The sequence below is a fragment of the Homalodisca vitripennis genome, chromosome 1, assembly GCF_021130785.1.
Source record: "Homalodisca vitripennis isolate AUS2020 chromosome 1, UT_GWSS_2.1, whole genome shotgun sequence".
In the NCBI taxonomy this organism is placed as follows: domain Eukaryota; kingdom Metazoa; phylum Arthropoda; class Insecta; order Hemiptera; family Cicadellidae; genus Homalodisca; species Homalodisca vitripennis.
Genome location: NC_060207.1, coordinates 199,400,044 through 199,415,058, shown reverse-complemented (window position 1 = coordinate 199,415,058; position 15,015 = coordinate 199,400,044). Strand labels below are relative to the sequence as shown.

The 15,015-nt window shown below is 32.6% G+C and overlaps 1 protein-coding gene across 3 annotated transcripts in view; it reads right to left on the bottom strand.

Annotated features, from left to right (window-relative positions):
- LOC124353010 (major facilitator superfamily domain-containing protein 6) overlaps positions 1 to 15,015 on the bottom strand; it is a 35,383-nt gene that overhangs the window by 7,693 nt on the left and 12,675 nt on the right. For 2 of the 3 annotated variants that reach the window (XM_046802795.1, XM_046802796.1), the window contains 7 exons: positions 14,152 to 14,307; positions 13,899 to 14,012; positions 13,161 to 13,257; positions 10,883 to 11,044; positions 9,931 to 10,061; positions 8,694 to 8,865; positions 1,212 to 1,312 (listed from right to left, as the gene is read on the bottom strand). In XM_046802795.1, coding sequence (XP_046658751.1) covers positions 1,212 to 1,312; positions 8,694 to 8,865; positions 9,931 to 10,061; positions 10,883 to 11,044; positions 13,161 to 13,257; positions 13,899 to 14,012; positions 14,152 to 14,307 — 933 coding nt within the window. Of the gene's footprint in view, positions 1 to 1,211; positions 1,313 to 2,997; positions 3,101 to 8,693; positions 8,866 to 9,930; positions 10,062 to 10,882; positions 11,045 to 13,160; positions 13,258 to 13,898; positions 14,013 to 14,151; positions 14,308 to 15,015 lie in introns of all 3 variants that reach the window. The other variant, XR_006921562.1, reaches the window with a different exon arrangement.

Genomic DNA, 15,015 nt, shown 5'->3' with positions numbered 1-15,015 from the left:
TTCAATGCCCTAACCTCAAACTTTGTTATGGTTTCAGTACATGTGAATGGAAAAAACACATAGCTGTTTATGACATGTAAACTTGACAGTATTACTATTTTGACTGATCTCTATAATAAAAAGGTAAAGCCCTTACTCACTCACAAATAGTTCTCCTGATATCACAAAAAACTGAAATTTGGCACATTTATGCTTCATGACTTCAATCGATAAACTAAGGATTTTCCATTTTGATCAAACATCCATAGGGGTTGAAATGGGTTTACAACACATAAAAGAACTATACTATGTTTTTCAACTTCTCAATGTCCTAGAAAAATTAAATTAAACACATTGTGTCATGCGGTCAAAAGGCAGAAAAATTCTCATGGAAATCAATCACCCATAGGAATGGGGTTTCAACTTATATTTATATATTTGTTTACAGGTTAATTTTCAGTTTGTTAACACAAGTTTTTATATCTGTGTTAAAATGATTTTTGATAACACAAATGATGATATATTAAAGGACTACTTACAAAAAAGAAGTCTACTTGTAAGTTTTAATTTTGTTTCCCATATAATGAAAACCATTGTTCACCACATGAAGCAGAAGTATTTTTAAGCACTTAATTGTATTTCTGACCTCGGCTTCGTTCATTCATGTAACATGATTTCGCACAAAAAATAACCAAAATCCAATACGTTATATCCATAATTTGAGATGTAAAATTATGTTTAAGTTTATAGTATGTACATATTTAGTAAATTACATCATTCTGTTCATATTTTGAGCCTTATGGATAAACCTGTTTTGCTAATTGATTGAATCTTATATTTGGGTTTAGCAGATCTTTAAAACAACTTCTCGATGTTTCATTTATCTTTTTCTCCTTACACCTATCTTTTTTCCATTTCTATTATTTTTCACAAAATCAGGAGGACCTTAATAATAATAGTTGTCATCACTAAGTTTAAAAGTGGTTATTTTTGGTGCGAAATAATTTTTTATAAATGAACGAAGCCGAGGTCAGAAATACGATTAAGTGCTTAAAAACACTTTTGCTTCATAGGATGAACTGTGGGAGCGATCTTCTCCCTCTCAAGTGAAAGATGCCTCTGATGAAGCTTTATAAACTGCTTTATATTCAACCTTTCCAACCTCAACTCTTTCAGGAATAAAGTTGGTGGTAAACCTATCACAAATAAATTATTAAATATTAAATAATCACCTGGAAATGTTTACGAATTGTTTCCTCTTCACTTGGTGTTCGGTTATTGGATTGATAATTATTGTAATCACTATACTGCCTGAATGGATTTGTGTTTCCACCTGAAAAAGCATATGTTAAATTATTATTTTTGGAGAATTGTACCAAAGAGTAACAAATTAACTTTTGGTGTAGAGAATGACAATGGTGTTGTGCACTTGTTGGATGTGGATCTACTAGACTGCATATAACGATCCACCATCACTATAGTGTTTTTAGTAATAAAAAAGAAAAGATCAATAATATCTCAAGACTGGTATTAAATGAGATGCCTCATTAATTAATGTTTCAAGAGTTTATTTTTATAGGGTTTGGTTAAAATGAGTTGTGTCACAAAATAGATTACAGTCATTTTGAGAGTGGAGGTAGATTCAAATAACATATTTAAATAACCAAATCTGTATGCCATCCTTTTTTTACAGCACAAGAACTTGTTTTATCAATAACTTTGAATCGACTTGACAATTAATAATTAATTCTTTTGTTTATACATTGTTCTATCTTGAAGTTTTCACTGTAACTCATTGCTATCATGTACGTAAACATAATTTTATAAATGACAAACTTCAGAAAACATATTAACCACTTTCTGAATGTTTAAAATGACTTTCGATGATAGGTTTGTCGTCAAATTTAGTCTGTTTCATGCAATGTTTAGAGAATACTTTCACCAACACATTGGTAGTTTCCTATTGAATAGGAAGATTGATCTGTCTTTTGATAATGAGCATTTTGACAATTGTTGTAGTTCTCTTTGCTACATAATTGCACAACCTGTAGGATATATTGCATTATTTTATTTATTACCAAAGACATATACAATGATAAATATGTATATCTCACACTTTTCCGTCAGCACTTTTCTTATTGATTAGCCAAATTTACTAACAAGAGAGTTTTGCTCCAACTAAAAGACAGTAATAGCCAGAAAAATTGCAAGAAAATCCTTGAAATTTCTCTTATTATAGAAAAACTGTTGTTGGTGGTGACTAGAGTACCTGAAGTGTTTAAATATGAAGAACCAATTGATTTTCTCTGTTTGGTTATTTATTTTCTAAGTCAAAAGAAAAAATTACATTTTTAAGTACATTCTCTTAAGACCAGAAATCTTGAGAAAGTTTTTTTTAGGAATTATTACCATTCAAAGTATAATTGATAGAACTTTGAAACTGGACCCATAGAAAAACGGCTTACGAGAAGAATATGAATTTTGACTATATATGAGAGATGATGATCAAAATCTCTGTTAATTCATAACTATTAAAAAGCCCTTTTAAGTTTGTAAATTTTTTTGTCCTTTTTGTGTGAATGAAATTCTATCCATAGCATAATAGTATGGTTTGGTGGGGTATATTTTGTAGTTTCATTATTAGTTGTTTTCAGGGTACTGCAGCAATCCAGTATTTGTTATATTTTTGCTTATCAATAGCAAAAAAAAACACCATTTTGAACTTTCTATTGCTATTCTGATGATTCTGTAGTGAGAATTATGTTGTTTGAGTGCATTAACTAGTGAAATGATACCAGTTTGTACAGATGATTGGTACTCCCACTAAAAAGGATGGTCATTGTTTTTAATTGTAGGTCTGTTTCTATTTCTACTGTGTGAGTTTTGCTTTTGTAGCTGTATTATAACCAGACAAAGCAATACAAAATGAAAAAAATCTTTAACTAAATATACCCTGGCTACATTACAAATAGAAATTACAAATTTACACAAATACCTACTTACAAAAAATACTGTTACCTCTGTTCTATTAAACATAATGAAGCAGTTACAATTTCTGTCAGCACTCAATTGGCCATTCGTTACCGTCGGGAACTCTTAGAAGTAATCAAAGGAATGTGGTCTAAAATTAAATGATTCATGGACATTATTAAAAATGTTGTATATCTTACTATTTACTGTAAACATGTAATTACATAGTCATAAAGAAGAGATAGGTTCTTTCAAAAGCACTTGCTAATAGTCAACATTATGAGTTTAATTTAATTTTTTAAATCAAATGAGTTGAAAAATAATTAGTGCTGTCCCAGGGCAGTACCTACAAAACTATCCTTTCTTAATCCTAGGAAATGACTTTACTATCTTTTTTTTCATTTCTTTATTGCCAAGAAAACAATCATTACATAATTGTACAGGCAGAGTCAAAAATACAATAAAATAATCATTAACTAATTATAGCATAAAATTCATCAACACTATAAAAACTATTGTCTGTTAACAATCTTTTAATACAGCATTTAAAACTTTTCGATGGTAGATTTTTAAAGTATAATGGCAGATGATTATATAACTTAATGGCAGTATATTTAAAGCTATTTTGTGTTGTACTGTAGGATACTAAATTATTTCTTAGTTCCTGCCTATTTCTAGTTTCATAACTGTGGTAATCACTATTAGATTTGAAAAGATGTATGTTCTGTTTTACATAAATAAGGCACTGATAAATGTAGATACATGGAATTGTCATAATTTGTAATTTAATAAATAAATTCTTACAATGGGATCTAGTTGGAGCTTTACAAATCAATCGAACTGCCTGCTTTTGCAAGACAAACAGACAATGAGAGTAAGAGCAGTTGGCCCAAAAGATGGCACCATACATTAAAAAAGAATGTATATAACTATAATAAATTAGAAGAAGAACATCATTAGAAACTGTGTAATTTAATTTTCTTAACATAAAGATACCTCTAGTGATCCTGGGTAAAATATAATTAATGTGAGAGAACCATTTTAAATCAGATTGCAACAGAACACCAAGAAACTTAACAGACTGAATCTCTTTACATCTATTTAAAGACATTGCTAAATCTTGTGTCTTTTCTAAATTTAAAGACAGACTATTAACATTGCACCAATCTGAGAGTAAACCAATCTTAAAATTAAAAATATCAGTGATTTTGTCTTCACAAGTAACATTTAGGCAAATATCATCAGCATACAAGTGACACTGTGTATTATCATCATCTAAAATAGCTGGCAGATCATTAATATATATGATAAACAAAAGTGGTCCTAAAATAGATCCTTGCGGAACACCATTAACAACATCCCTAAAACTAGATAACGACCCATTAAAAAACACACACTGAGTTCTATTACTAAGATAGGACTCAATGAAAGACAAAGACATCTGATCAAAACCCATATGTTTAAGCTTAACCAACAGTGATTTATGCTGCACTGTGTCAAAGGCCTTTGAAAGGTCAAAGAACCTTGATTCCACACAAAGCCCCTTCTCCATGCCATCCAGACAAGCCTGAAGAAAGGCACGAACCGCATCACAAGTGGTGCGATTCCTTCTAAAACCAAACTGCTTGGCTGAAAGCAAACAATTTCGTTCCAAGTAATTAATAATTTGTAGGCTTATTAACCTCTCAAAAACCTTCGAAAAAACAGGTACAAGGGACACAGGTCGAAAACTATGATACTCATCCTTACTGCCCTTCTTATAAACAGGAATCACCTTACTTATCTTCAGTTTATCAGGAAAATAACCTACATCTAAACATGAATTAATAACATTACATAAAACTTCAGAAATATAATAACTGCTTATCTTTAAGATTTTAGAATTGAGATAAAAGACATCCTGACTATTACTGCTACTTAAAGAATTTATAGCTGAGAAAACATCTTCAACACTTACATGAGTAAACGAAAAAACAGAAGTCACATTATTATAAACATTTGACAGATAAAAACTAACATTAAAAATACTATTTGGTATATTACTGACTAGATCATTAATACTGTTGATAAAATAATTGTTGAAACCTGTAGCAGTTAAATTAATACTATTATTGGTATTGGCTTTAGCCTTACTATTGACAGAGAGGTTATCTTTGACAATGTTCCAAAGTTGTTTAGTTTTGTTGGAAGAGTTAGCCACCAATGAATTATTATAACTGAGTTTAGCTAATCTAATCTCCTTGCGGTAAATGTTTTTCAACCTTTTATATGCATCCAGGAAATATTGAGAATTTGTATCCTTACTTAAATAATAGTAATAGTAATAGTAATAGTAGTAATATCTAAGAAGTTTATTTTGTGTACTAATCCACTATACTGTTATTGATGACCATATCTTATACAGAAGCAAACTCGCTTTCATTTTTGAATATGCTTGAATTTGTTTGGTTGTGGCCTCTTTTTTTCTATTTAATATCAGTGTTAAAACTTTATATTTCTGTCTAAACTACAAATCATAGCAAGCCCTAGTATGACACAAATAGCAGCAATACAAGATAAACTGGTAAAGGTCTTGTTAGTTCCAAACTTGTATTGGCTTGACTCCTTCACTATATAGCATTGCTAAAATATTCATTTCTTATTCAAGCATGGATATTGCTGTTTCAGAAATTGAAAACTATATGTATTTCTACCAAGACAATTTAAAAGTTACTAAATTATGTTCAGATTAAAGAATTAATAAAAATCCACTTGCATAAATTTAGGAGAGAAATAGAATTTATGGGACATAATATGACAAGTGGGGTGATAATAATAATTCATATTTATTTAGGAAACAAAATTGTAGAAATTGTCAAGAACTGAAGTTAGTAATCTAGTCTGGCCAAAGTGAGGTGTACAATATTATTGCATTATGCAGTCTGGTGTAACTAAACAAATTTTGTTGATGTAATTAAATCACTTCTACAGTATTCAGCATAGTCCCACATAATATGGAACAAACACATACCACCCCCACCTGCTACTGAGCGCAGAAACATGAGCAACAGAAATCTGCTTAACTTGAAAACTTTGCTCCGTCAGCAAGACTGGACATCAGTCTTCCATACGAATGATGTAGAAGAATCATACAATAACATTAACAGTGCCCTTTCTTTTACCATCAATTCAACTTGTCCCATAATAAAATTGAAAAAGAGGACCAAGCGGGCCATACAAACTTTAACTGACCCCATAGCAGCTCATCTGAGGAGGCAATTCACTGAAGCCCAAGATTTGTACAACACTACAGGAGATGAAACTGACAAAAGAAATGTAGCCCTTCTAAAAAAAGAGTACGACCTACGACTAAAACATCTTAGACGCCAAGATAACATAAAAACAATTTCATCAGCAGATAATAAATCCAGTGCAGTCTGGCAGGTTATAAACTCAGAGAGAAAGCCAAAAGAGGAAAAGCACCTTCCCCCAGCACTAGACGTACAGGGAAAACTCATAAGAAATCCCACAAAAATTGCAGATTATCTCAATAAATTTTTCATAAACGTAGCTGAAGATACTATACTAAACAGTAAACAGCAAGAAACCACAAAATCCTACCAGCCCCAAACCCAGACATACCAAATTTCACACTGCACCACACAACCCGAAAAGAAATACGAGTAGATCAAATTATCCAATCATTGAAAACTAAAACCTTAGCTGGATATGATAATGTCTCAACAAAACTTTTGAAAGTTTGTAAAGAAGAACTAATTGGACCTTTAATTAACATAATAAATAAATCTTTTAATTCTGGAATATTCCCGACAGCACTTAAACTAGCCAAAGTGTACCCTAAATATAAGCAAGGATGCACTACACAAGCAGCTAACTACCGCCCTATTTCATTAATACCCACCTTCTCCAAAGTTATTGAAAAATTGGTACTAAACAGATTGCTCCATCACATAATAACTAATCAACTTCTGACACCCCACCAACATGGGTTTTTGACTGGAAGATCAACAACAACAGCTCTTATTAGCCTGGTGGAATTTTTAACAGACCAATTGGAAGAAGGTAACACAGCCACTGCCATTCTAATTGACTACAGTAAAGCATTTGACTGCCTTAGTCATGGACATCTCTTATAAAAACTGACGACTTTTGGAATAAATGGAAAATCACATGACTGGATAAAAAGTTACCTGACAGGACGAAACCATATGGTAGAAATAAACCACACCTCAAACAATTTAACACGTCAAATAAAGTCAGTACCACAGCCCATCACGCGTGGTGTACCTCAAGGCTCTGTATTAGGACCGGTCTTATACATTTTATACACAAATGACCTACCTAGCTTCATGCAAAATCTCGGACAAACGCTGATGTATGCAGACGATACAGTGCTCCTACTAGGTAAAAAAAGAACCAGATCAACTTGAAATAGCTGCTTACACTGCTCTGAATATGGCTTTTCAATATAGTCATGGAAATGACCTTGTCGTAAATGAAAATAAAACTAAACAGCTGGTTCTAGGAAGACACAAGGAAATTGCAGGGAGACTACCACAGCTGGAGTTAACAGACACTTCAAAGTACCTGGGCATAATAATTGACGACCGCCTTACATGGACAAACCACATAGACTCTCTGTGCAAAAAGTTGAGCACAGCATTATATGTAATTCGCAGGATAAAAAGTACATGTGACACAGCAACAGCCAAGACTGCTTACCACGCCCTATACGAAAGTCACCTTCGATATGGGATTGCTGCCTGGGGAGGCACCTCAGCGAATAACATGCAACGTCTCGTAGTCCATCAGAAGAGAGCAATCAGAATTCTTAGCAACCTCCAGCAAAGGGAATCCTGCAGGCATCCATTTAAAGATCTAAGAATTCTCACTGTTGTCAATCTCTACATCTTGGAAACTATCACCTTTCTCCATATTAAGTCACCTGAAGCAGCAAGAACCGGTGCACAATATCACAATTACAATACTAGGCATGCCACCAACTACCAACTCCAGTACACCGACTCACTATGACAGAGAAGAAACCTACCTACGCAGGAGCAAAGTTATGGAACGCCCTCCCAGAACACCTTAGAAAGACTGAAAAACAGCAGTTTGTACGAAGACTGAAGAACTGGTTACTGGAGCATCCGTTTTACCAACTGAAAGAATTTTATGAGTGGACTAATGAATGTCAGCAGTGAAACAGTTTTATATTAACTTGACAAAATATTCCATACTAGACTTCCATGACCCTTGTTCTTATCTCTATGATAATGTACAACAGAATGTAAATAAATAAAATAAAAAAATAATATTCTATAAATTTCCAATTTCCTTCTTGGAACAAATGTCATAATTAAGAAACCCAGCAGTTGACCTGTAAAGTCATATATAACAAATGAAAAGATGGAGAGAAAGTTGCATTTCTGTCAATACGTTCTTATTTTAGTTCATTTTCCGCAATAGTTAAAAATACAGGTTCATTACACATTATCGTGAAAAGTACAAAACGTATAATTTCTTAATTGTAACACAATTACAACTCTGAACTCTAAATGAATTTCTTATTCATCCAATATATTTCTAGATAGTTTTTCATATTATGATAGATAATGTTTTTTAATTATATAAATTTTTATTATTTGGAGTTTTTACATAAAATTGTCATTGTTTTTACTTTTTTGGGTTAGTCTAATTCTTGGACTAGGCTGTTAAACACAACTAGTAATTGAACGACATACCGCCCATGTTACCACCAGCTCCAGGAATATCCAAGTTGCCCCCAGTGGTATTGTAGGTAGCCCCGTAGCCCTGGTCCGAGGCGAGGTCATGTAGTCGAGAACTAGAGAGAGCCCGGGGCATGGGGTTGCTGGGGACACCGTGCGGAGCTAAGTGAGCCGTTTCCTCAGCCACCTGCAGTCATCATGGAAACTCATGAAATCTTATCATTCAGTCATTAAAATTGAAATTCTTGAACTAATTTTAAATAAAAGATATAAATTCTGTTTTTTTTTTAATTAAAACAAACAGAAACTACATCCCTCGTAACTTGTTAAAAAAACAAACAAAATAAGCAGTGGAGGCAAGAACCCAAACCAACTAATATTCTCATAATTTTAATAAAAATACATAGAAATCTCTTTAAATTTATGTAATCATATGGCATTACTTTCTAAACAGAAAATAAAAGTTTTTAAAACATAAGACCTACTCTAATAAACTCAACAGATTATCAATTTTGAGAAGAGAATGTTTGATAAGATTCTGTAATTTTGAGCCAACTGTGTTAGTTTATTTTGACTCTCAGATCTTACTAAATCGTATACCATTTTACTTCCTGTTGTTGGGTCATAGATTTTCAAGATGTCTAATTTTAAATATATGTATACTTCGTGTTTAGTATCAGCTAATACAGCAACTGTTTTTAACAAATTTAAAAATAAAAACACTTTGTTTTTATAATATACCCATTTTACAAAAACCTTAATGTATTTTGATGAGACACGTCATTAAAAAATAACCTAAAATACAAGAATTCTTAGACCTAAAATAAGAGAGAAAACGGCTTAATATTTACTCTTATGGGCCAAAACTTTCATTTGTTTCAGTACAGCTCATTTAAATAAATATTTTCGTTAACTTTACAATATTTATTATGTAATGCAAGAGAGGCTTACATTTTGGTGGATCTAGACATTTGAGTTTGTTATTTGGAATTATTTACCATGTTAATCAAATAAGTGTTTTAGGCTTTTAAAAATTGTTTAAATATCGTTGCAAGATCTGAACTTGAATTTCAGGGTGACAATCTGAGAACTACAACACAAGATGCTGTTAAATAACTACAAAAGGATATTATTAATTTAAAAAATTTCAGAACGACTCATAAAATAAATAAATATATAGTGAAAAACATGAATGAAATATTCTCGTTTTTATTTACAGTTTTGTGAGTAACTTAAGGTTATGAATCATTACCTGATGTGGATCTTCAGTGACAGGAAGCTCAGAGACGAAACCAGTGTCAATACGATAAAAGTTGATGAAGATGAAAGCTGCCAACACGACAGCACAGCAGAGACCATACCCACGGAATGTTGCTGTTGTTCCTGAGTGGCAATAATAAAATTTATTTATTGTAGTATATTTTGTATTTCAAAGATTATAATGGATCTGCAATCATATATTTATGTTTAAACTACCAAGTTTTCTTGTTCATTAGTTAAAAAAGTGTTTGTGATTGAAATTTGGAGAACCTTGTTGAGGAAAATATTTAATAATTTTTATTATTCTGCAAATAATCCAAATTCTTTTTTAATTAAATATTTACTTAGATTAATTAAAATTTATTAATGTCTTCAACGTTTATTATTAATTTTTAAATGGTTTTTATAATTGTTATTGTGGCATAAGAAAATTTTTGTAAAATAAAATTATTCTTATTAATACTAATTCCTTCTTATTCCTAACATTAAGTGAAGATGTTATTGGTTTCTTACACTTTATTACCATACAACAATGCGTGTACAAGTACAATGTTTCTAACATGATCTTCTATAAATAGTAATGGCTCCCATAGAGAGCTGTCTCGAAGCACTTCATCACTTGTGACTCAATTTCGATCTTAGAACGACCGGCTTGAATGCAGAATTGATGGTTTGATTACATCGAGTATTGATGATTGTTTTGCTCAAGCAGTGGTTGTACATGTGGTTTGGCTGCAGCTCTGGGCAAGTCTGAGCAAACGATGTGAGTGTTTCCATTGAAATTTGCATCTTGGACCACCACATCATTAGAAGATATTGCTAGAATAAGGACAGATGAGTGAATAATACTTGGCTCGATTTGTAATGAGATCTGAAAGACTGGTTCATCTCAAATCTCACTTTAATCAACTAAAATGTTTCAAGAAGATTAGAAGTATATCTACCAAAGTATGTGACAAAGAGTCCGCCTATGACGGCACCACAGCCACGACCCAGACCATGATGGATTCCTTGCAGAACTCCCTGGGCCGAACTGCGCAGGTGTTGTGGCGTGTTATGTGCAATATATGAGCAGCAGGCAGCCCACACAGCAGCATGTGTGATTCCTGCACATCAGCAACGTTTACATCACTTAGAATGCCGTTATATGAAACAATTAAGTATAAACTTCATCTTTATTTAGACATAAATCCCCATTACTAGAAATATTGCATGAACCCAGCAGGGATCACTTTTGGCTGGTTTATACCTTCCAGTTGAACCTACCACTGACCACAGTAAAAACCGATGTCCAGGAGCGGCACATCACTAACTGCAAATGTTGAGATTCTGGGGTGTAAGGGTAATTTGATAGGTCTAGTCTACTGTGGGAGATGACTGCTGGAGTTGGTGGGGTTTGTTCCTCAAGTATCAGAGGTTGTTGCTAGCCTCAACAAGGGTGTGCCACCCCCTGCCTACTTTGACTCGAGAGGCTGGTTCATTCTGGAGGACATGACTTAGAGATTAGTGCCCTAATTCTTCCTCATGGATCTCGTTATGAGGCGGCCCCTACCCCCTAACCTTACCCATCCTGAATAACCTGTCACTCCGGAAGCAGCGGTAATGTTGTTATAGGACTAAGTGCAATTTATAAGCTTCTTGTCCTTAAATATTACATGAAAGCCTGTTTAAATGTATAAGTTACAAATGCAGGGAATGGCATTTTAAAACAAAGGAATTTATAAACTACAGTATAATATTGATTTTCCTCATTTCCTTTGAAATTTAATGACATATCTGTCTATGTAAGTAATGTTATAAATAATAAACAGTAAAAGTAGTTATTTATAGCTTTATTTTGTATTAGAAACACCCCTTGTGTTTTAAAAATAAGGAGAATTTAACGTGACTTGGTTTCATGAGTGGAATAGATGTCTTAAAATAGATGTGAGCCTTAAATAGGTAACAAGATTTAAATTGGAACTACCTTGAATGCAGATCAAAAGGCTGTTTATTTTCTATTTTAATCTAATCCAACGTTCCTTATTTCTTTGTTGTTCACTTGGGACAAGTAGCTGAGAAACCTCTCACTGTAATTATTTGTAAAAGAACCTGTGTGTTTGCTTGCAGAGTGACAGGATATTCAGGATGGGTTAGGTTAGGGGTAGGGGCCACTTCCTGTTGAGATCCTAAGAGGAAGGATAGTGGGCTCTGTTTTTCAGTCATGTCACCTTGGAAGAATGGAAGGCAATTTCTGTTCCACTCTCTCCAGTAATAGCAGGCACAGGTCAGCACTCCCTCATGTCCAGGCTAGCATTTAGTGTGACAGTCTTTAACACTAAGGGAAATCCATCCTTCTACCCCCAATATCTTAACATTTGTGGTTAGTGATTTGCCACTTGTAGACATCCATAGGCTTGCCCAGATACAAGCAACACAACAGTTTTTTTGCTGTAGGATCAACTGGAAGGTATAAACCCTAACTGGATGTCTAGATTTACCAAGGCAAACTGAGGTGTCATCGTAATAATGATGGCATCTTTTAGCTTTATGATGGGTTTCCATCTTTGCACCAAAAGCCTCCAGACATCCAATAATGGCATTCAGACATCCTCATATTGATGATGAAATGCCTCCTACTCCTTGAGGTTATTTACGAATAATGGGAGAAATTTCTATATCAGATTCAAAACCTTGCAACTCCAAAGGAGTTCATCGAGAACTCTTAAGGCATCATTTATTTCCCAAGATTGGGTATCAGAGCCACTTGACCAATACATGTAACAAGTTTCATAACTCTGTGTACTCATTACATTCTTGGATTTTCCGGTAAGAATATCGATATTAAATATAAATTATAAACAACTTGCATTAACAGATAATCATATATTTAACTATTTATTAGCACTGAGATACTATGATCTAAGTTTCTGAAGTGAACATTTATAGATATGAGGGGTTTCTATTTATAACATAGCTTTAAACTTAAGCCCCATGTTAGATGTGTGACAAACTCCTATAATCTGTGTGCCATCTTAAGAGTAAACTCAAAAACTGAGCTGAGAGTTTATTATAAAAGTAAAAATAACTTTAAAGGAGCAAAGATACATTGACAAATCTAGATGTCTCCTGATGATATAACAAGGTGTCTTTGTGATATCACCTGTATAACCATTATAATGGTTGAAAGTCTTTTAAAAATACATTGTTCAATAGTGTTCTTATACACTCATTTTTACATACCTTGCATAAATTCAAATGGCAAGACCCACCATGGATTTTTCAGATATGAGATGTAAAGGAATCTCAACACATTACCAGCCAAACCCAAGCAGAGAACCTGCAAAATGATAATTTGAAAATCACTAGGAACAGTCATATTATTAACAATATTTTAGTTCATATGGAAATAATAATGAAATGGTGTAATTATTTATATAAATTAACTTATAAAGTTTAATGATAAAAATCACTTATAGATAAACAAAATAATTGAAAAATGTTTCTGTTTATCTTTTATGTTTAAATTAAAAGCTTTAGATAATATTCATGTTTAGATAAAAAGCTTTAGATGATTTTCAATTTAATTATTGTAATATTACAATGTTTTGAGAAAGTGGAAAATGCAAGCTCCAAAGTATCCAGAAACTATAGCAGTTCTTTAATACAAAAATAACATGCATAAGTGAAACAATTAGACTAAAGTACATACTTGTTTTCTCTTTATATGGATTAACATCTAAAGTATCAGAAAACTAGTGACTATTGACAATAAAATGTATATTGTATATATCTAAATTTTATATTAAAGTGTGATTCATACATAACACATCATTTTATATTTTTTTGGAATTTTTTTTACAGTAACACCTTTTACCTGAATAATAACTGCAATTTTCTGAATAACTACTATTCCCTGTACAATAAATTCTTATGTAATTAAATGTTAAATATTCATACAGATTTAAAATGATTTCATACCTTAACATGGCCCATCTGCGTAATTAGACGAAAACTAAAAAAATATGCAAATATTTCTGAGATATGATTGATCACTGAAGCAACACCGAACAATGTTGGTGAGCCGCCATAATCCTGAAAAAAGAAATAAATACATTTGCATTGCAAAACCCACTGTGAAATAATACAAACTTTTAAATACAAGTAATAATATTAGAGCTCAATAGTTTCATTACGGTAAAACTAGGAAAAATGTAAGCGAGAGAAAAGGTACCTGTAAATGCCAGAAAAGGAAGGTGAAAATGAGACCGATTCCAAAACCCATGAACCACGAGACGAATAAGAATGATCCACACTTTACGTTTGCAAAGTATTTGAGAACAGTCACCCATTCTGGTATCTCCCGAGTAGTCTGGGCGAACATTTGAGTCTGTAAACACAAACATATCATCTGACTTGTCTGATACTTCTGTAGTACATTATACATACAATGGAACTGTGACATTGTAAAACTCTAATTCAGCTTTCTAGAGGTCAGGTTTTAAAGACATATTAAATTAGAAGCTTTCTTCCCTCCAACCTCATATCTTTATTAATTCTTCGGAAGTTTAAATAGAATTTAAGTTATAGTTTAATGGTAAGAGAGAGATGCAGTGGTGTAACTAAGATTTGGCTGTGGGGAGGATGAATCTGCTTGAAGAGCACACCACACAGGGTAGTATGGAATAATTCTGAATAAATATAAATTTGTATTAACTAGGTAGCTCTAATTCAAGTCAGTACATTTAATAAATGCATTTCAGACATGCTGGAATGGTGTTAAATGAATATTTAATTTATTTATAGGGTTTTAAGGGGGGGGTTGTATTCCCCTCATACCTCCTCCCGTAGTTACGGCACTGGAGAGTTGAATTTGGAATTGCAAACAGAGTTTTAACACATTAAGAAGACAATCACAACCAATATTCACTTTGCTTTGCTTCCATGTAAAAATGAAATTATAATATACCTATATTGGTACTTTAAAAAGATGTATTTGCTCATTTTCTTCCTATTGAATATTTTTTGGATTTTTATATTATTCTTCCAATAATATTAGTTATGATAGCAACTATACACTATGAGATTAATTTATAAT